Source organism: Heterodontus francisci, chromosome 34 (genome assembly GCF_036365525.1).
Source record: "Heterodontus francisci isolate sHetFra1 chromosome 34, sHetFra1.hap1, whole genome shotgun sequence".
Classification (NCBI taxonomy): Eukaryota; Metazoa; Chordata; class Chondrichthyes; order Heterodontiformes; family Heterodontidae; genus Heterodontus; species Heterodontus francisci.
This window is the reverse complement of record NC_090404.1, coordinates 19,321,785-19,344,880: the sequence shown is the minus strand read 5'-3', so window position 1 is coordinate 19,344,880 and position 23,096 is coordinate 19,321,785. Positions and strand designations below refer to the sequence as shown.

The 23,096-nt window shown below is 46.0% G+C and overlaps 1 protein-coding gene across 1 annotated transcript in view; it reads right to left on the bottom strand.

Moving 5' to 3' along the window:
- Nucleotides 1-23,096, bottom strand: part of LOC137348694 (zinc finger protein 271-like) — a 57,284-nt gene that overhangs the window by 6,167 nt on the left and 28,021 nt on the right. Inside the window, exons 8-13 of the mRNA XM_068013952.1 lie at nucleotides 15,129-15,180; nucleotides 14,259-14,333; nucleotides 13,257-13,318; nucleotides 12,167-12,259; nucleotides 7,876-7,995; nucleotides 6,097-6,286 (exon numbers count right to left, since the gene is read on the bottom strand). Coding sequence (XP_067870053.1) covers nucleotides 6,097-6,286; nucleotides 7,876-7,995; nucleotides 12,167-12,259; nucleotides 13,257-13,318; nucleotides 14,259-14,333; nucleotides 15,129-15,180 — 592 coding nt within the window. The remainder of the gene's footprint in view (nucleotides 1-6,096; nucleotides 6,287-7,875; nucleotides 7,996-12,166; nucleotides 12,260-13,256; nucleotides 13,319-14,258; nucleotides 14,334-15,128; nucleotides 15,181-23,096) is intronic.

Sequence of the window (23,096 nt, the reverse complement as noted above, 5' to 3'; positions counted from 1 at the left end):
TCTGAGCTAATATCCTTCCTCACTATTGTATTGATTTCCTCTTTTTACTAACAATGCTACTCCACATCCTTTCCCTTTTTGCCTGTCCTTCCTAAATATTGAATACCCTTGGATGTTCAGTTCCCATCCTTGGTCACCCTGCAGCCATGTCTCCGTAATCACAACTATATCGTATCCATTTACATCTATTTGCGCAGTTAATTGACCTACCTTATTGCGAATACTCCACACATTGAGACACAATGCCCATAGGCTTGTCTTTTCAACATTCTTAGTCATGTTAGCATTATTTCGTACTATGACCCTATTTGTTTCTTGCCCTTGATTTCTATGCCTTCCACTTTTGCCTTTTTGTTTCTATCCTTGTTTCCTCCTCCTCAGTCTCCCCGCTCAGGTTCCCATCCCCCTGCCATTCTAGTTTAAATCCTCCCCAACAGCACTAGCAAACGCCCCTGCGAGGACATCGACTCTGGTCCTGCCTGGGTGTAACCCGTCCCGCTTGTACAGGTCCCACCTTCCCCAGAACCGGTCCCAGGAATGTAAATCCCTCCCTCCTGCACCATTTCTCCAGTAACGCATTCATCTGGTCTATTCTCCTGTTCCTATACTCACTAACATGTGGCACAGGAAGAAATCCTGAGATTACTACCTTTGAGATCCTGCTTTCTAGTTTAGCTCCTGAGTTCTTAAATTCATCCTGCAGGACCTCATCCCTTTTTCTACCTTTGTCGTTGGTACCCACATGTGCCACGACCACTGGCTGTTCACCCTCCCCCTTCAGAATGTTCCGCAGCCGCTCCGAGACAGACTTGACTCTAGCACCAGGGAGGCAACATACCATCCCGGAGTCTCGTTCGCGGCCATAGAAACGCCTGTCTGTTCCCCTTACAATTGAATCTCCTATCACTATGGCTCTCCCAGTCTTTTCTCCCCCCTGGTGCCACGAACTTGGCTGTTGCTGCTTTCCCCTGGGAGGTCATCCCCCCCCCCAACAGTATCCAAAGCAGTACATCTGTTTGAGAGGGGGATGGCCACAAGGGACTCCTGTACTACCTGCCTGCGCCTACTACTCCGCCTGGTGGTCACCCAGTTCCTTTCTGCCTGTGCAGCCATTACCTGCGGTGTGACCACCTCACTAAACGTGCTATCCATGACGTCCTCAGCATCATGGATGCTCCACAGTGAATCCACCCGCAGCTCCAGCTCCGTAATGCGGGTAGTCAGTAGCTACAGATGGATACATTTCCTGCACTCATGGTCATCAGGGACACTGGAAGCCTCCCTGATTTCCCACATAGCACAGGAGGAGCATATCACGGGGCTGAGCTCTCCTGCCATGACTTACCTTTAGATTACTTAATTATTCCCTTTAAAAAATACTAATTACAGTAGGGGCCTTGTTCTACTCCCAACACTACCCACTACAATCTAAAGTCCTTAATAAATTACACAAATTTAAAAAAAAAACACTTTAGCAACACTCACCTTATCACTTATACGGTAGGTTTTGAGGTTTTTTTCAAATAAAAACTTTCCCCTTATTTTAAGCTATTTTAATGCACTAACAGCTGTTACTTACCCAACCAATCAACTTTCAGATTTCCCGTGATCTCACTGTAATTCTTTTTTTTCCTCTTTCGAACCTCAGTGCGCGCTGGCACAGAGAGAGCGCGAGACAGAGCCTGCCGCCACTGCGGTCTTCTGCTAAGTAAGGGCCTCGAGCCCCACTCTCTCCTTTCCAGGTCCCACTTCGGTTCAGCCTCCTCCCAGGTCCGCCTGCTGCCGCCCACGTGTCCAGGTAAGTAAGGGCCTCGTTTAAAGCTTTGTTTAAAGCTCCTCGCTCACTTTTGCCTCTTGATTTTCTGCTATTCTTGGGATGCTTTTTGTGATTTCGACTGTGAAGACAGATACAAAATACTTATTCAAATTCTCTGCCATTTCCTGTTATTGATTCCCCAGTCTCATCCTGTAAAGGACCAACATTTACTTTAGCCAGTCTCCTCCTTTTTATATATTTTAAAAGCTTTTACTGCCCGTGTTTATATTGCTTGCTAGTTTACTCTCATACTCTAATTTCACCCTTTTCTGTCAACATCCTCTGCTCTTTTCTAAAATTTTCGCAATCTTCTGGCCAACACTAATCTTTGCAGTATTGTACGCCTTTCCTTTTAATTTGATACCATTCTTAACTTCCTTAGTTAGCCACACCCTTCTCATACATTCTCTCAATGGCATGTATATTGTTGAAAATAATGAACTATCTCCTTAAATATCTGCCACTGCTTCTCTACTCTCTTTACCTTTAACTTATTTTCTCAGTCCACTTTAGCCAACTCTGTCTCCATACCCTTGTAATTGCCTTTATTTAAGTCTAGGACACTAGTTTCAGACCCAGACTTCTCATCCTCAAACTGAATGTGAAATTCTATCATATTATGATCACTCTTGCCTAGAGGATCCTTTACTACGAGGTCATTCATTAATCCTGTCTGATTGCACATTACCAGTCTGAAATAGCCTACTCCTGGGTTGGTTCCATAACATATTGTGCCACGAAAGTGTCCCAAATATGAACTCATCCTCCAGGCTACCTTTGCCAATTATTAGTCCAATCAATATGAAGATTAAAACTGTCCATAATTATTGCAGAAATTTTCCTACAAGCCCCTATTATTTCTGGATTTATATTTTGTCTTAGTGTAGCTACTGTTAGGGAGCAGATAAACTACGCCCACTAGTAACCTCTTTCCTTTGCTCTTTCTTATCTCCACCCAAACTGATTCTACATCTTGATTTTCCAAGCCAAGATCATTTCTCACCACTGTACTGATCTCAACCTTTATTAACAGAGCTACCCCACATCCTTTACCTTTCTTCCTATCCTTCCGAAATGTTAAATACCCTTGAATATTTAGCTCCCAGCCTTAGTTACCTTGCAACCACGTCTCTGAAATGGCTATCATACCAGACCCATTTATTTCTAATTGTGCTATCAATTCATCCACCTTGTTATGAATGCTGCACGCATTCAGATAAAGTGCTTAATTTTGTCTTTACCATTTTTCCCTACTCTGACCTTATTTGCTGGTGCACTCTTATGTTTGTAGACTCTGTCCTTTCCTGTCACACTCTGGTTACCATTATCCATATTGCTACCCTGCACTATTGCCATTTTTGGTAAATTTATGAATTTTCTGTCCCTGAACTCTTTCCCCGCCCCTCCCCCCAACTATTTAGTTTAAAGGGGACGTGGAGGCGTCCCTGGACTAGCAAACCAGAGCCCTGGCTAATGCTCTGGGGACATGGTAGATGGTGAAATTTGAATTCAATTAATTTTTTAAAAATCTGGAAAAAAAAGCTAGTCTAATGGCGACCATGAAACCATCGTCAATTGTTGTAAAATCCCATCTGATTCACTAATGTCCTTTAGGGAAGGAAATCTGCTGTCCTTACCTAGTCTGGCCTACATGTGACTCCAGACCTCCAGCAATGTGGTTGACTCTTAGCAAGCCGCTCAGTTCAACAGCAATTGGGGATGGGCAATAAATGCTGGCCTAGCCAGTGATGCCGACATCCCACATAACAAATTTTAAAAAGCCCTCTCTGCAGCCCTGGTTATACGATTCAGCAGGATTCTGGTCCCAACATGGTTCAGGTGAAGGCCATCCCAATGGTACATCTCCCGCTTTCCCCAGTACTGGTGCCTGGTACATGAATTGAAACCCATTTCTCCCACACCAATCTGTGAGCCATGCATTCAACAATCAGATCTTATTTACCCTAAGCTAATTTTGTCATGGCTCAGGTAGTAACCCAGAGATTATTACCTTTGTGGTTCTGCTTTTTCATTTAGCCTCTAGCTGCTCATACTCCAAGAAGAATCTCTTTCTTAGTCCTACTTATGCCATTGGTACCCACATGAACTACGATAATTGGATCCTTCCTCCTCTCTGGCCCTGAGGAGATGTTCTTAACTCTGGCACTGGACAGGCAACACAGCCTTCGGAACTCATGCCGTCAGCTGCAGAGAACAGTATCTATCCCCCTAACTATACTGTCCCCTACTTCCACATCCCTTTTTATTCCCCCCACTTGAATGGCCCCCTGTGCCATGGTGCTGTGGTCAGTTTATTCATCCTCCCTGCAGTCTTTGCTCTCGTCCACACAAGCTGCAAGAACCTCAAACCTGTTGAACAATTGCAAACCCTGAGGCTCCTCCATTGCTACTTTCTGGATCCCCATACCCGGCCTCACTCTTAGTCACACCCTCGTGTCCCTGATCATGGAACAAATCTGAAGTACCTATCCGAAGGGATGCGACTGCCTCTTGGAACGAAGGGACCAGGTAACCTGCCCCTCCCTGACGCCTCGCAATATCTGAATCTCAGACTCCAGCTCAGCAACTCTGAGCCAAAGTTCCTCAAGCTGCAGACACTAACTGATGGGGTTGCAGCAGATCACACTGGTGTCCACCAGCTCCCACATGCTACAGCTGCAACACATCACCTGCCCTGCCATCTGTATTGTGTTTTGTTTAACTAATTAGCTTTCAAGTTGAGAACTGTCACTCAATAATTGTTTGTAGTTACATTAAGTAGTTTAATAATTAAGTGATAAATTTACTGCAATACTTATATCTCCCTGGTTCCAGTTTAAACTACTGCCCCCCGTTTAGAGACATAATTCTTAAGTTCACCAACCAATCAGCGACCTGCTCCCCAATTAAAGCCTCTGAACACTCACAAGCTCCTGGAGGTTGTAAAAAGGTATAAAAAGCAGCACCTCCTTCCCCCTCTGCACTAAATTCCCAAGTTAACAATTGTTCCCTCGTCGTCTCCACTCTATGCTCCCACTCCGGGTTTGCGGCCTACACCAGGTGGTTACGGAGTCTCCCATCTTCCCGCCGGCTCCATTGCTCCCTCCGCCGCTGCCGCTTATCGAAAAGGAACAAAGGTCTCTCTGTCGCCATCACTCGCACTGCGCATGCTCCCAACACGACTTGGATTGCACATGCTCCGAACATTGCCCGTATTGCGCATGCTCTAAACACTCGTGCTGCGGGCGTCTGTGCATTGGATGGGGAACATTCCCCATCGCGGACAATGTTGGGTAAAAACACCGCCATTGAAAGTCCGAATTAGACGAGAAGGCGTTTGGTGCCCAGTCAAACACCTGCCGCGCACGCGCAGTTTTCGCACACTCACGGTCATGGCAACAGCCCTAGCAGCCGGTTCAACGTTCTGGCCAGTTCCAGCATCCGCGGCATTTTGCTCTTTTGTTTTAAACACACCGTTACCCGTCCTGTTTTGCGCAGATGAGCTGTGCGCGATGACGTCATTGCGGACTGACAAATACATGACGTCACCCCACACAGCGTATTTACGTAGCTTTTCGAAACTCTCCCAGTTTCAAACCCAATCTCTCTGGGTTTCCCCAATTTCTTTTCATAGGATAGTCCCGCTATCCCAGGAACAAGTCTGGTGAACCTTCATACCACAGACCTGAAACTTTAACTTTGCTTCTCTCTCCACAGATGCTGCCAGACCTGCTGAGTATTTCCAGCACTTTTTGTTTTTGTTGCAGATTTCCAGCACCTGTGGTATTTTGCTTTTAATTCATGAACCACCTGGCTTTCAAACATAATGTAAAATTCTGTCACTCATCCCGAAAGGTTCTTTTACAACAAGATTACTAATTAGCCCTTTCTCATTATATAATAATAGATCTAAAATAGCCTGTTCTGTAGTCGGTTCCTCAACATACTGCTCTAGAAAACCATCCCGAACACACTCCAGAAACTGATGCTGCACAGCATTAGTGCTCATTAGGTTTACCCAGTCTATATGCAGATTGAACTCACCCACGATTACTGTATTACCCATACCACAGGCTTCTCTAATCTCCTGATTAATACCATACCCCACACTACCACTACTGCTTGGTGGCCTATAAAGAACTCCTACCAATGCTGTTTCGTAGCTCCACCCAAACAGATTCTACATTTTGTTCCTCCAATCTGAGATCCTCTCTTACTAATATACTGATCCCATCCCTTATTATCAGCACAACACCACCTCCTTTTCCTTTTTGCCTGACCTTTCTAAATGCCGAATATCCTTGAATATTCAGTTCCCAGACTTGGTCACCCTGTAGCCAAGCTTCCGTTATGGCAATTAGATCAAACCCATTTACCTCTACTTGGGCCTTTAAACCATCTACCTTACTGAATGCATTCAGGCCCAAGCCTGGATGTTGTCCAGGTCTTGCTGCAGATGGACACAGACTCCTTCATTATATAAGGAGTTATGAATGGTTCTGAAATCACATATTTAGCAGCAAACATCTCCACTTCTGAATGTATGTTGGAGGGAAGATCATTGTTGAAGCAGCTGAAGATGGTTTGGCCTGGGACACTACTCTGAGGAACTCCTGGGGCTGAGATGATTGACCTCCAGAAAACACAACTGTCTTCCATTGTGCTAGGTATTACTCCTACCAGCAGAAAGTTTTCCCCGATTCCCATTGACTCAGGCTCCTTGATCCATACTCGATCAAATGCTGCCTTGATATTGTCTTTTATTCACGTTTGGACCAAGGCTGTAATGAGATCAGGAGCCAAGTGGCCTTGGCAGAACCCAAACTGAGCATCGGTGAGCAGCTTATTGCTGTTAGATAGCACTGTCGACAACACCTTCCATCACTTTGCAGATGATGGAGTGCAGACTGAAGGGGCAGTAATTGGCCGGGTTGGATATATCTTCCTTTTTGTGGATAGGACATATCTGGGCAATTTTCCACATTGTCGGGTAGATGCAAGTGTGTAGCTGTACAGAATTAGCTTGGCTAAAGGCGCAGCTAGTTTTGCAGTGCATGTCTTCCATACTACAGCCGGGATGTTGTCAGGACCCTTAGGCTTTGCAGTAGCCAGTGCCTTCAGCGGTTTCTTGATCACACACTGTGTTATGTGTGAGGGGTTCTATGGCTCTGGAGCTGATGTGCTCCTTTGCTGTGGATCTGAATCCATGTCCATCCACTGCTGTGTTTCACCTCTGCCCTCCTCAATCGGCTCTCCTCCATTGTCTAACTTCCTCTAATAATGGTTGTATTTTAGCTGTGTTTGATATTTTGTTGTTATTGCTGCTGCCCATGTCAGAGTCATACAGCACTGAAACAGACCCTTCAGCCCACCGAATCTATGCCGACCATCAACCACCCATTCATACTAATCCTACATTAATCCCATGTCCCCTACCACATCCCCACCTTCCCTCAATTCTCCTACCACCTACCTACACTAGGGGCAATTTTACAATGGCTAATTTACTTATCCACCTGCAAGTCTTTGGCTGTGGGAGGAAACTAGAGCACCCGGCAGAAACCCACGCAGGTCACAGGGAGAACTTGCAAATTCCGCGCAGGCAGTACCCAGAACTGAACCCGGGTCGCTGGAGCTGTGAGGCTGCCATGCTAATGGCTGCACCACAGTGCCATCCCTGACCATGCACTGCTGGATTACCAGCTTTATTTTCACACAGTGTCTTTCATTGTCAGGAATTGTTTTTCCTGCACTATAGTCTGTTTCTCTTCCACTTCTGAGCTTAGATTGACCATCAAATTCTGCATCATCTTTACTCCCTGTAATTCATTCTGCTCACCCTGAAACTTTAACTCTGTTTCTCTCTCCACAGATGCTGCCTGACCTGCTGAGTATTTCCAGAATTTTCTCCTTTTATTTCAGATTTCCAGCATCTACAATATTTTCCTTTTGTTTTATTGCAGGCGTTGATCACAGAACTCAGTCTAGAAACTCAGACAGACCAATTAAGAGCTGGTTTGTATCAGGGTGGGTGTTGGATGCCGAGGTCAGTGCCTGACCTCCTGTGCAGGTCTTTGTGTTTCATCAGTTTGAGCTGGAGTGGAGATGGATGAGAAGCTGCTGGGTTTAACGGCGAGTACTTTTGAACCCAGTCCGGCTCAACAATTTCCAATGTGAGACTGTCAAGGGAGGCAGATTCTAGGGGAGATTAGGTTGCTGAGCATTCCGTTACAGTACAATATAATAGAGTCTTTTTTTAATAACAAGTATTTATGTAGAGATTTTAATTCATTTTATATATACAGGATTTTAAAAATCCATTCTTGGGATCTGGCAATCACTAGCATCCCAGCATATATTGTCAATCCCCAGTTGCCCCTTGAGAAGGTGATGGTGGGCCACCTTCTTGAACTGCTGCAGTCCGTGTGGTGAAGGTTCTCCCACAATGGTGTTAGGGAAGGAGTTACAGGATTTTCACCCAGTGATGATGAAGGAACGGTGATATGTGTCCAAGTCAGGATAGTGCATCATTTAGGGGAACCTGGAGGTGGTGCAATGCACCTGCTTCCTTTATCCTTTTATCTTGTGGAGGTTGCAGCTCTGGAGTTCATGTCGAGTTGTAGATGTATAAATTCTCCTCCTCCCTCAAACCTACCATCACGTCAAGATCTGACAGTCTCTCAATTTATCATAACCTGTATATCGTCAGCCTTTGAACATGAAAGCAAAAAGGACCAATCACAGCGGAGAGAAACCATACACGTGTTCTGTGCATGGACAAGACTTCAGCCAATCAACTGGCCTGTTGAGACACAAGAGCAGCCACACTGGGGAGAAAACGGGTAAATGTGGGGACTGTGGGAAGGGATTCGATTATCATCTGTGCTGGAAACACATTGACGCATTCACACTGGGGAGAGGCCGTTCACCTGCTCTGACTGTGGGAAGGGATTCACTCGATCATCCAGCCTCCATACACACCAGCGAGTTTGGACTGAAGAAAGAGAGTTTAAATGCTCAAACTGTAACAAAGGCTTAAAAAGCGCACAGTCACTGAGAAGGCACCAGCGCATTCACACCAGTTCAACACTGTTCAGCTGCTCTCACTGTGGGAAGAGGTTCAGGCGATTGTTCACTGTGCTGCAACACCAGCAGGTTCACACCAGGGAGAGGTCGTTCACCTGCTCCGTGTATGGGAAGGGATTCACTCGGCCATCCAACCTCCATACACACCAGCGAGTTCACACTGGTGAGAGGCGATTCGTCTTTTCCGTGTGTGGAAAGGAATTCACTTGGTCATCCAACCTGTTGAGACACCAGTGAGTTCACACTGACAAGAGACCTTTCAAATGTCCAGACCACGGGAACTGCTCTAAACGTTGTGTGGAAGTACACTGCCATCAACATGTTCACACTGACAAGAGATCATTCAGGTGCTCTCACTGCGGGACTGGGTTCAGGCGACCAACTGAACTCACTGTACAACAGCGTATTCACACTGGGGAGAGGCCGTTTACCTGCTCTGTCTGTGGGAAGGGATTCACTAAGTTATCCAATGTGCTGAGTCACGAGTGAGTTCACACTGGGAAGAGGCCGTTCACCTGCTCCGTGTGTGGAAAGGGATTCACTCAGTCATCCCACCTCACTAAACATCAGCGTGTTCACACTGATGAGAGAGCTTTTAAATGTTCTGACTGTGAGAGGGGATTTAAAAGCAAACAGGATCTGAGGAGACACCAGCGAGTTCACACTGGGGACAGCCCGTTTCCTTGCTCCTTGTGTGGAAAGAGATTCACTGAGTCATCCAAACTGCTGAGGCACCAGCAAGTTCACACAGGAGAAAGGCCGTATGCCTGCACTGAGCGTGGGATGGGATTCACTCAGTCATCTGACCTACGGAAACAGCAGTGAGTTCACATGTAACAGCTGGAGTTGGATTCTGCTGCTGTTAATCACATCCTGGACTGAACCATGTTCATTCTGACTATTGACATTTGTTTCTGCTGATAACCCCATTAACGGGCTGGAGTTTAATATTCTGGATAAATGCCAAATAAATCAACTTTATTCTAAACACACTGTTGTAGATTTCTGTCTTTCCCACCTGAGTGTTTAGCATCACCTGGCTGGAGCTCAGAAAGGACAATCTGGGGGGAGGATCGTACGGCAGGAACAGAACTTCAGCCTGAACACAGTCCTTCAGGATCACACTGAGAGGGACAAACAGCACTTTGGTCTTTCTCATCTCTCTTCACCGACAGCAAAGTCCCCGTGTGGGTTAATCTTGAAGCCTGTAAGAAATGTGTCCCAGCCGCTCTCTTCCATGGTTCAGAGCTCCTGGGCAAGGAACAGAAGGCTCCTTTACAACTGTGTTTAGAGTCAGGAAGAACAACGATGAATGCTGGAAACGTGCTGTCAAATCAGAGACTGGTGTAAAACTGTGATCTGTTCCTGACTGAAAGTGAAACAGCAGGTTTAAATTTACAGTCTGAAAATGACTGTGATAATTATTCTGTGGAGATTTAATGTGTTTGTGTGACAGTCCTGAATCTACCATTTTAGCACAGGTGTTACTTCATTTAAAATAAACCTTTTGAAACTAAATAAATTGAAGTCTGCATTAAAAAAGCAGATGGAGGAGTTTACAGGAGCCTGTTAACTGCTGATACAATTATACAACAGGCATTTGATCTCCAGATACAGAAGGACCTGCAGCGCGTTTCCAGGAATTTCTTGTTTCATTAATGTGTGAGTGTTGGACACCAGGATAAGTAAAAATACACAGAACGTCCACAGGAGTGCTATCCTGACAGTTACTCCGGGATCACCCCCGCTGTGGAAGTCCACCACTGACCCTGCTGAAGGTTGTAGGCTCAGGGAGTGGGGCCTCCAGGAGTGGACTGTAGGAGAGTTGGGTTTCCGTATCCTGACAGACACATGGCGAGGAACCAGAGGAATCCTTACGAAGGAACGGTCTGGGGTTTTACCTGCCAGTGTGGGTCTAGGGGTGAATGATGCCTGACTCCCCTAACTGTCTTACATTGGATCCAGTTTGGAACAAGATGGATTCAGTTTCTGGGAGAATAGGGACAAATAGGGTGGCACAGTGGTTAGCACCGCAGCCTCACAGCTCCAGCGACCTGGGTTCAGTTCTGGGTACTGCCTGGGCGAAGTTTGCAAGTTCTCCCTGTGACTACATGGGTTTCTGCCGGGTGCTCTGGTTTCCTCCCACAGCCAAAGACTTGCAAGTTGATAGGTAAATTGCCCCTACTGTAGGCAGGTGATAGGAGAACTGTGGTAATGTGATAGGGAATATGGGATTAATGTAGGATTAGTATAAATGGGTGGTTGTTGGTCGGCACGGACTCGGTGGGCCGAAGGGCCTGTTTCAGTGCTGTGTCACTCTATGACTCTAAATATCACCCACAATTGAGGAAGACAAAAGCAGCCATTAGAGAAGCTGAGAGATCTTTGGAAAAGAAGATGGTGCACAATGGTGGTGATAATGGCAAAACCTTTTCCAGCTACATCAGGAGTGAGAAGATGGGAACAGATGGGTTTGAGCCACTGAGAGACAGTTCAGGACAGATTGAAACAGATTTCCAGGCTATGACAGAGCTGTTAAATGACTATTTCACATCATTCTGACTCTGTGGATGATGCTCAGATTCCAGCTGTGGGATGTGCTGTCGACAATAACATCATAAATATTCAATTAGAAAGGGATTGTCATCCTGGATAAAATAGGAAATCTCAAACTAGATGGTGCTCCAGGTCCAGATGATAGCCACCCAAGGGTGTTTAAAGAGATGGGACGGATGCTCTCTGAGCCCCTTGCCTGTATCTTCAACAGCTCAATAGAGTCAGGGATTGTTGCCTGAGATTGGAAGGTGGCTCATTTGGTTCCCATTTTCCAAATCGGAGACCAATCTGAGGCAGGGAACTACAGGCCCATCAGCATGAGCTCTATCACAGGGAAGGTACTTGAAGGGATCCTAAGAGATGCTGTTTCTGATCACTGGGGAAGAGAAGGGGCCATTAGAGATACTCAACACGCTTCGGAAAAGAAGATAGCGTCTTACAAACTTGTTTGTGTTTGTGAAGACGTTGCTGTGTTGGTGGATGAGGGGAGACATTGTCTACCTCAGGGTGTAATCCAACAACAACTTGTATTTACAAAGAGGGTTGTGGGGTTGGAGGAGGTGACAGAGATACTGAGGATCAAGTTCGCATTGTCTACCTCAGGGGTGTTAAACTCATTTTCCATGGTGAGTCTGATCTGAAATCCTGGCACTGGGTGAGGGTCACAGTCAACAAAAGTTATTTAAAACTATATCGGTACTTACTTACATTTCGATTTTATTCACTGCTCCCGATACCTGGCACCTCTTAGCTTGAACCATCACATGAACACTTGGAGCAAATGACTGGACTGAGGTCTGTCTTGGAGAAAACAACAAGGACCATTTGTCATCACAGAATCGTAGAAATTTACAGCACATAAGGAGGCCATTCAGCCCATCGTATTTGTGCCAGTGAAAAATAATCATTCAGTCGAATGCCTCATTCCAGCTCTTGGTTCTTAACCCTGCAGGATAAGCAACTCAAGAGCATATCCAAGTCATTTTTAAATATGAAGAGGCTTTCTGCCTCTCCCACCCTTTCAGGCAGTGAATTCCAGACCCTCACCACCCCCTGGGTGAAAAAACTCCTCAACTCCTCCCTAATCCTTCCAATTATTTTAAATCTATGCCTCCTGTACATTGACTTTTTTGCTGAGTAAAATAACTCCTTCCTAACCAATTCTACCAGGCCCCTCTCCTCTATTAAATCGCCCCTCAGCTTCCTCTGTTCCAAAGAAAACAACTCCAGTCGATCCAATCTTCACCTCGTAGTTAAAATTCTCCAGTCCTGGCAACATTATCGTAAATCTCCTCTGTACTGTCTCTGGTGTGATCACATCCTTCCTGTAATGCAGTGACCAGAACTGTACACAGTGCTCTAGCTGTGGTCTAACTAGTGTTTTGTTCCAGCATAAGCACTCTCCATCTTCCATTGACTTCAATGTAATGGAAGCTGTCAGTGTGAACCTGTCAGCATTTGAACGATACTTGCAAACGATTCAAGGGTTTCTAACAGTTGAGATTTTTCTCTGTTCTGTCCCCTCGTAGTGTGAGAGAACAGACATTCTCCTGTGCACAGTGAACTGGAGTGCTGGGGTGATGGTGGCATTGTGGTAATGTTACTGGGTACTACCCTGGGGACATGGGTTCAAACCAGTTGGTGGAATTTAAATTCAATTAATTAAAACTTCAATTAACTAAAAAATCTGAAATTAAAAGCTAGTCTTAGTAATAGTGTTATATAACTAACATTGATTGTTGTAAAAACCCATCTGCTTCCCTAATATCCTGTAGGGAAGGAAATCTGCTGTCCTTACCTGGTCTGGCCTACATGTGACTCCAGACCCAGAGCAAGAAAGTTCACTGCTTGGTATAATGTCTTAAAATACATAACTTTAATTAGAAGTGATTATAAGTAATAATGCTTTAAATATTGTAAAAGTAACTATAATATGTGTAAGCTCAGTTAAACATGGTCTGAGCTGAGAAGCAAAGCCTGATGCTGAGCTAAGGTTATGTCAAAAAAAAAACTGTCAGGGCAGCGAACTTTGAGTTAAATATGAAAAGAATATAGTGGTATGTTTAAAACTAACAGATAATGAAAAACAGAACATTAATTAAGTTACAATTAAAACAGAAGGTTTAAAGCTTCTAAGATCTGTTATCACTGGAGTAAAATACATTGCTGTAACTCATGTAACAACTGTCTGTATGAAGTTTCTAGAAAAGGAATAACAAAGTTGCAAGAAAATGGAACACAGTGACACCAGAAAATTAAGCAAAATTTCATGTTAATTTTTTAAAAAAATGATTAAGCAGAATGAGTGAAATAGCCCAAGCGATTGTCAGTTGCCACATAGGCTCAAAGGAGAAAAAGGGTATAAAAGAACAGCTATTGAACATGAGAAGCATGAAAAACCCAGGAGAAGAAAGAAGGGAATCTTCAGTCAACAGAACACAGCAAGAGAAAGAGAGATCGCACCACAGTCACTCGGAGGGCTACCGCCAAGGTTTTGAGAAACAGACTGTGACTATTGTCTTTTAGTACTACTTCTTTGCACTGAATGTAAACTACTTGATACATCTGTTTTGCTTATAACCTGTACCCATTGTGGTTTGTTGCAGTCACGGACAAGTCACCCTTGTTGGATTAAACTGAATCCTGAAAGTAGCAGGAAAGCTACAATTGGCGACCCAGATATGGGACTCTGACTAATAATGAAACCAGGTATTGTTCAGTATAAGGCAGCAGATTCCAGGGTTTTAAACCTTCATTTTTTTAAACAGCTGATTGTGTCTCACTATGTCCACCAAGATGCCTGAATGCGATCTTTGGACAAACGGAGGTGAATGTGCCCCACTTGCAATTTATAGATCAGAACCTCAGATTCGTGCTGGACACAAAAAGCCAATGAGCCACAATGACTCATACAAACATATGAGGGGGATCTCCCAGTTTGGATAAGAAATATTAAGAGATAGTGTATCGACAGCATACATAACAGGTTGTGGTATTCTCCTGGGAAGAGTTTCCATGTGGGAAATAAAAGAGGGATATGGAGTGTGTATTAGGTGCAAGGGAAAAGACAGGGGAGGCCCGAGCGTGCGGAAATTTCTGGTAAAGAATAAAGGGACTTGGGAGCAAATAAAAGAATCAAACCAAGGCCCAGTGGTATCAGAGAGTGAAGGATACATCCAATTGTGTTGGCCTGGATGGTGGAAGAGCCACGAAGGACAGTACTCATATTGGGTCTAACAAAATGTCCAATAACAGAAATTGGGACAACGAACACCCTTTTGTAATTTTAAAGCTATAGGGAGGATATAACTACCCTAAAATTGACGGGGGCGGGGAGGGGCGGGGATAGAGTCAGGATAAGATGTGAGGATGCAAAGACTGACGGGTACCTCGACAGTGTTATGCTCATACTGTATGAGGAAGAGGATAGCTCAGATGCTTGGGATCAGGGCAAAGAGGGGCAATGTCCTCAATTAGAGGCAGGACCTGGAAATAGCCTTGTAATTATCCACATCATAAAGCAGTATATTACCAGGTAATACCAGAAGTGGTCCTGTCATTTTGAACTTAACTGATTTAGTACTGCCCAAATGTTTTATTGGAATAAAACAATACAGTTAACTCAATGAATGGCACAGCAGGTTTTCGACTGGTATTGAGAAAAGGCTACCTTGTCCCAAGTATAGAGGATGTACTGAAGGCATTCCTCCATGAGAACAATACTAGAAATAAATCAAACAAGAAGTAGGTGAAAGAGAGGCTTGATAAATGTTGTATTTACTGGTTTAATACAGCCACCTCAATGATTAACTCTATGGATTAGGCAGTTTCACAGATACAGTTATGCACGGTGCAGGAGAAATTGAAACATATATTCAATAAAGACAATAGCATAAAACATGAAGAGCTGGGAGAGGAGCAGATAATGGTCGTGCACTTACAAGACACTATACTTGAGACAGAAAATCATCTAAAAAAGATTAATGACCTTAGCAGAGAGGGCAGAAAGGCCTCTGACCAGGCAGCTCATAACAATGTATGTGTCATGTAAGGGAATTGGTTGGTAGAACAGTTCAGAGACAACCTAGAAGTTATCAATGAAGGACATCTTTCCACTTGGGTGGGAACAAATAGACATTTATCAGGACGATCCCGTTAGCAGGAAGATGCAGAATTATGTAAAATTAAGAGTTTGATTGAGGTTCACCCGTTGAAGCACAAATGCCACAAGGTGGGAACCAGAAGCTATTGGGTCTAGTAGTACAGATACCCAGTCTTATGAATTGAACCATGCCTAATCCTCTGTTTAGTGTAGAAAACATAGGGGTTGTGAGGGTAAGTGTCATTAGTCGATTCCTGACGGCACCCCAATGGTTGATCCGGCTAGAAGAACTAACTTGGATAGAACCAAACCTACAGGGATGCTGAACAAGCAAGGATGCCCTCATTTCCCCATATGATTTATATGATCACTCAAGAGACACATGTGGTTTCAATTGGAATGAGAATGGGCTGAACTGTACTGTGGAAGTTACAGGTTCATCAGATGTGAGAACTAGAGCGGCCTATGTATGAGAAAGGAAGCACTGTTTTACCACCTTAGAAGACTATTACCATCACGGGAACTTAAATGTTAAATCAAACCTGGGACCGACTGTATTACACCTACCAAAACCACAGCGATGGGGGAAAAACACTCCCCGCCATTGCTATGCCTGACCAGCAGGTCTTACGAGTAAAAGAGGGCTTGAGCATTATGTCACTAAATTTGGGTATGACATCCCAAGAGCCTTAACAACATTAATAAGAAAGTCAACATCTCCCAACGCCATTATTACGCGCTACAGCAAGGAAATAAAGCTATAGCTAAGGAAGTTCCAGGGGTAGGAGATTCAACACATTGGTGGGAAATAGGGTTAAACATGGAAATTCCCCCATGGATTAGGATCATTTCACAGGTATTGGTTATAACTCAGTTATTGGCGCTAATATGCTGACTGCTCCACACTTGCTACTTGAAGCACCTGGTGTGTCAGACAAGATCACAATTAAACATGATCACAGAACAGAATGTCTTGGAAATGAGAAAACGTACAAGAATTTCATTTGAGGGGTCGACATAAAAGCCCTGCCCTCGAGGTGGGGATATTGTAAGATAATTCACTGCTTGGTGTATTGCTTCAAGTCCACGATGGTCACCCAGATAGGGAATGATATCATGTTCCCTGTACCTACCCATAACATCACTGAAATCAGAGTTGACTTTGGAATGCAAGAGGAAGCTTTGAAGGCAATGATTCAGTGGAGACACCCCATACCCCCTCTATCATTAGATTTAAAATCCATAATTAAAATACTGCAACATCCCAAAAGCACTTGTTTATGGCGCGACAAGAAATGAACAAAGAGAGAAAGGAATTGAAAATCTGGGAAATAGACATAGGTGTGATCCAGTTGTGAATGCAAGTCAACATCCCTGGCTCAGAATTATTTCTACTCTGTTCATGTTGGTACAAACGTTGGTCACAATCGTAATAATAGCTGTCCTCTGTTTCTTGAGAAATCTTCCCTCAAGATTGCTGAAGTGCACTGAATTGAGTTGGAACCCAACTCTAATGTCTAAAGAAAAGCATTAGTCAATGTAAAGTAATTCTTTTGGGCCTCCTTATCTCGAGAGACAATGGATACGCGCCTGGAGGTGGTCAGTGGTTTGTGAAGCAGCGCCTGGAGTGGCTATAAAGGCCAATTCTGGAGTGACAGGCTCTTCCACAGGTGCTGCAGAGAAATTTGTTTGTTGGGGCTGTTGCACAGTTGGCTCTCCCCTTGCGCCTCTGTCTTTTTTCCTGCCAACTACTAAGTCTCTTCGACTCGCCACAATTTAGCCCTGTCTTTATGGCTGCCCGCCAGCTCTGGCGAATGCTGGCAACTGACTCCCACGACTTGTGATCAATGTCACACGATTTCATGTCGCGTTTGCAGACGTCTTTATAACGGAGACATGGACGGCCGGTGGGTCTGATACCAGTGGCGAGCTCGCTGTACAATGTGTCTTTGGGGATCCTGCCATCTTCCATGCGGCTCACATGGCCAAGCCATCTCAAGCGCCGCTGACTCAGTAGTGTGTATAAGCTGGGGATGTTGGCCGCTTCAAGGACTTCTGTGTTGGAGATATAGTCCTGCCACCTGATGCCAAGTATTCTCCGAAGGCAGCGAAGATGGAATGAATTGAGACGTCGCTCTTGGCTGGCATACGTTGTCCAGGCCTCGCTGCCGTAGAGCAAGGTACTGAGGACACAGGCCTGATACACTCGGACTTTTGTGTTCCGTGTCAGTGCGCCATTTTCCCACACTCTCTTGGCCAGTCTGAACATAGCAGTGGAAGCCTTACCCATGCGCTTGTTGATTTCTGCATCTAGAGACAGGTTACTGGTGATAGTTGAGCCTAGGTAGGTGAACTCTTGAACCACTTCCAGAGCGTGGTCGCCAATATTGATGGATGGAGCATTTCTGACATCCTGCCCCATGATGTTCGTTTTCTTGAGGCTGATGGTTAGGCCAAATTCATTGCAGGCAGACGCAAACCTGTCGATGAGACTCTGCAGGCATTCTTCAGTGTGAGATGTTAAAGCAGCATCGTCAGCAAAGAGGAGTTCTCTGATGAGGACTTTCCGTACTTTGGACTTCGCTCTTAGACGGGCAAGGTTGAACAACCTGCCCCCTGATCTTGTGTGGAGGAAAATTCCTTCTTCAGAGGATTTGAACGCATGTGAAAGCAGCAGGGAGAAGAAAATCCCAAAAAGTGTGGGTGCGAGAACACAGCCCTGTTTCACACCACTCAGGATAGGAAAGGGCTCTGATGAGGAGCCACCATGTTGAATTGTGCCTTTCATATTGTCATGGAATGAGGTGATGATACTTAGTAGCTTTGGTGGACATCCGATCTTTTCTAGTAGTCTGAAGAGACCACGTCTGCTGACGAGGTCAAAGGCTTTGGTGAGATCAATGAAAGCAATGTAGAGGGGCATCTGTTGTTCACGGCATTTCTCCTGTATCTGACGAAGGGAGAACAGCATGTCAATAGTCGATCTCTCTGCACGAAAGCCACACTGTGCCTCAGGGTAGACGCGCTCGGCCAGCTTCTGAAGCCTGTTCAGAGCGTCTCGAGCAAAGACTTTCCCCACTATGCTGAGCAGGGAGATTCCACGGTAGTTGTTGCAGTCACCGCGGTCACCTTTGTTTTTATAGAGGGTGATGATGTTGGCATCGCGCATGTCCTGGGGTACTGCTCCCTCGTCCCAGCACAGGCATAGCAGTTCATGTAGTGCTGAGAGTATAGCAGGCTTGGCACTCTTGATTATTTCAGGGGTAATGCTGTCCTTCCCAGGGGCTTTTCCGCTGGCTAGGGAATCAATGGCATCACTGAGTTCCGATTTGGTTGGCTGTATGTCCAGCTCATCCATGACTGGTAGAGGCTGGGCTGCATTGAGGGCAGTCTCAGTGACAGCATTCTCCCTGGAGTACAGTTCTAGGTAGTGCTCAACCCAGCGGTCCATCTGTTTGCGTTGGTCAGTGATTATGTCCCCCGATTTAGATTTGAGGGGGGTGATCTTCTTGATGGTTGGCCCAAGAGCTCTCTTCATGCCATCATACATTCCTCTGATGTTTCCGGTGTCTGAGGCCAGCTGAATATGGCTGCATAGGTGTTGCCAGTAGTCGTTTGCGCAACGCCTAGCTGTTCTTTGTGCAGTACTTCTGGCTGCTTTAAGTGCTGCGGATGTTAAATCGCTGGGGGCTTTCTTGTAGTTCAAAAGTGCAATGCGCTTAGCGGCTATGACAGGTTCCAGCTCTTCATTATGAGATTGAAACCAGTCTGCATTTCTCTTCGCACTTTTGCCGTAGGTGGTCAAAGCTGACTCATAGATGGCGTCTCTGATGTGGGCCCACTTGGTCTCAGCATCCCCTGTGGGAGTGTTTTGAAGGGCTGTTACAAGTGAATTTAGAAATTTTTGTAACAGCTGTGGGTGAGAAATTCTGCTCGTGTTGATGCGCGGGTGGCCCTTCTGCTTGGAATGATGCAACTTCTTTGGTCTGAGTCTAACCTTGCTGCACACCAGGGAGTGGTCGGTGTCGCAGTCCGCACTGTGGAAGCTGCGTGTGATTTGAACACTGTTTAAGGCGGCTCGCCTTGTGACAATGAGGTCTAGCTGGTGCCAACGACGTGATCTTGGGTGCCTCCATGAAACCTGGTGACAGGGTTTAGTGTGAAAGAACGAGTTGGTGATGCAGAGGTTATGATAGGTACACAACTCAAGCAGTCTCTGCCCGTTCTCATTCATCCTTCCAACGCCATAGCGCCCAAGGCAGGAGGGCCATGAGTCATGGTCGGCCCCAACCCTGGCATTAAAGTCCCCCAGCAGGAATAGGTGTTCGGTGTTGGGGATGCTGCTAATGATGTCATGGAGTTGTTCATAGAACTGGTCTTTAGCTTCAGGTGCGGAACAGAGTGTTGGAGCATAGATGCTGAGTAGGTGTACTGGACCAGAGGTGGTGAGCAGTCGGATGGACAGTATGCGTTCCGAGCCATTTGAGGGAGGCTCTATCATGCTGAGCAAGGAGTTTCTGATGGCGAAGCCCACTCCATGCTGTCTTGGTTCTTCAGGATCCCTGCCCTGCCAGAAGAAGGCCGCAACTTCAAAGCGCCCGCGGGAGATGGCTCGGAGAGCATCTGCAGCGCACTGTCGGCAATGCTGCATGCCTTTATTTAAACCACTGCAAAAAAAAAAACCCTTAGCAAATGTAATCACCTCTAAGTCTGCCAAATGATGCTTCACCTCCCGAAGGACGTAGATGAACTTTCCGGACGTCGATGGTGGGCACTGAGGAAATGGCTTATTACCTGCACCAGATTCCACCCCCCCTCCCCCCCCCCCCCTTTACCCCCCTTCCACCCCCCCCCACCCCCGTCCCCTTCCCTGCTCCACCCTCTCAGCTCACCCCCTCACAACCCCGTCCCAGCCCGCCCCCCCCCCCGCACCATCTTCACCCCGCACCCCCTTCCCCTGCACCCCCCCCCACCCCCTCCCTCTACCCCTCCCCCTTGCATCCCCTCCTCCCACCGGCACCATCCTACACCTGTGTAGGGGCCCCAACAACCCCACTGCCTTGTGGGCGTCTCGGGAGAGACCAAGGCTAAGGGAGTAAACCCTAACAGAAAATCCGGAGCGGAACCCCGTAGGCGGTCATGTGTCACCTTTGGCATGTTTCCGGCAGTTCCTGCAGCCATACTGGTGCCAAACGTCGTGTCCTGCACTCCTTTGGACCCCACCAGAAAGGCCGAGAGGGGGGTTTTGACGACTGGGCAACTCTCAACCTCCATAAATTTGCCCAGGCATGCGCCATGGAGAGGTCACTCCATAGTTGCCTCACAGCGACTGAAACAACACGGAAGGCAGCAGTTACGGGTTATAAGTCCAGATAAATTGGCGTAGAAACTGGGCGCCACGGGTTGCCTTTGTCGGTGGGAGAGGTCATTGCACCTCACTGGACAGCTACCGCCCGCCTCAAACCGGGCAGCCCCCGGTCAATAAGGTTCTGTCCCGCCACAGTCTGCCTGCTTCAATGGGTGCTTGGAGCTCAGGGTCATTGTCCGAAAGGTGGACTGATACACCGCACCAAACAACATGAAAAAAGGAAAGAAGGTACCAGCCCTTCGCTTTGCAAGCTGGAACGTCAGAACTATGTGTCCTGGCCTGTCGGAAGACCTTACACAAATCAACGATTCTCGGAAGACCGCCATCATTAACAACGAGCTCAGTAGACTCAATGTGGACATTGCAGCAAAGTAATGAGGGATCAATATATTGTCATATATTTCACCCTCAAACTAGGGACTTGCAAGTAGGTTTGGGTAGCTAGATTTTAGTTTAACATGACCATTTTTACACTGTATCCTCTGTAATAACTAACAAGGTAACTAACAACAGACGCAAAGTATTGACGCAAAGCTTGCAAATTTCTTACCTAGCTCCCTAAATTCTGACTGCAGGACCATATCCCTCTTTCTACCTATGTCATTGGTTCTAATGTGGACTACGACTGCTGGCTGTTCACCCTCCCCCTTCAGGATGCTCTGCAGCCACTCAGCTACATCCTTGACCTTGGCACCAAGGAGGCAACACACCATTCTGGATTCACATCTGTGGCCACAGAAACACCTGTCTGTTCCCCTGGCTATTGAATCACCTGTCACTATGGCTCTTCCAGTCTTCCCTGTATCCCCCTGTACAGCTGAGCCACATGTGGTGCCCTGGACCTGCCTCTGGGTGCACTCCCCAAGTGAAGCATCACTTTCCTCAGTATTCAGAACTGAATACCTGTTGGAGAGTGAGATGCACTCAGGGGTTTACTGCATTACCTGCCTGATTCTTTTTGACTGCCTGGTGGTCACCCTGCATACTCTTAAGCTGTGGGATGTCCACCTCTATAAACATGCTATCCAAATAGCTCTCATCCTCATGAATGAACCACAGTGTCGCCAGCTGCCACTCAAGTTCCAAAACCCAGAGCTCTAGCTGCCACATTGACAACACTTCATGCACAAATAGTTCTCCAGGATACGGGAAGCATCCTGAAGCTCCCACACAGCACAGGAGGTGCACTCTCGAGGTTGAAGCATCCCTGCCATTCCTTTATTTATTAGTTGACCCTTTGCTATTGCTAAAAAAAATTACCAATACTACAACACCTTAGAATTATTAATAAAACCTTACTAGTACTGATAAATCTTACTAAAAATCAATACAGTTTAGTAGTGAATGTAAACCCTACTCAAAAAAAGACCAGCTACTCACTTATTGCTTATTACTTAATTTATACTCTTTACTAGTCTGCCAGCTGTTGAGTTGCGATAACCAAGCTATTTACACACACATCCTAACAGTCGTGCACTAAACCAGCTATTTAATGATACTTCCTAACAGCAGTTTCTCACCAACCAATCACCTTGCAGTATTCCAGTGATGTCATTGTTCACAGTGTTTTCAAAATCTGGTGCGCCTGGACTTATCTCCTTAAGTTTTATTTAACTGCTCCCCGCTCCGTGTTCCCCCACAGGTCCGCTCCTCTCCGCTGCTCTCCTGGGAGGTAAGTGCCGACTTTGCTTCAAGGGGAACAACCCCAGCTTCTCCAACTTAATCTTGTAGCTAAGTTCCCTCATCCCTGAAACCATTCTGGTAAATCTCCTCCACACCGTATCAAGGACCTTCACATCCTTTCGAAAGTGTGGTGACCAGAACTGAATGCAATACTCTAATTGTGGGTCAAACCAGCGGTTTATAAAGGTTTAGTGTTTCCTCCACACAAGATCAGGTGGCAGGTTGTTCAACCTTGCCCGTCTAAGAGCGAAGACCAAAGTACGGAAAGTCCTCATCAGGGAACTCCTCTTTGTTGACGATGCTGCATTAACATTTCACACTGAAGAGTGTTTGCAGAGTCTCATCAACAGGTTTGCGGCTGCCTGCAACGAATTTGGCCTAACTATCAGCCTCAAGAAAACGAACATCATGGGACAGGACGTCAGAAATGCTCCATCCATCAATATCGGGGACCACGCTCTGGAAGTGGTTCAAGAGTTTACCTA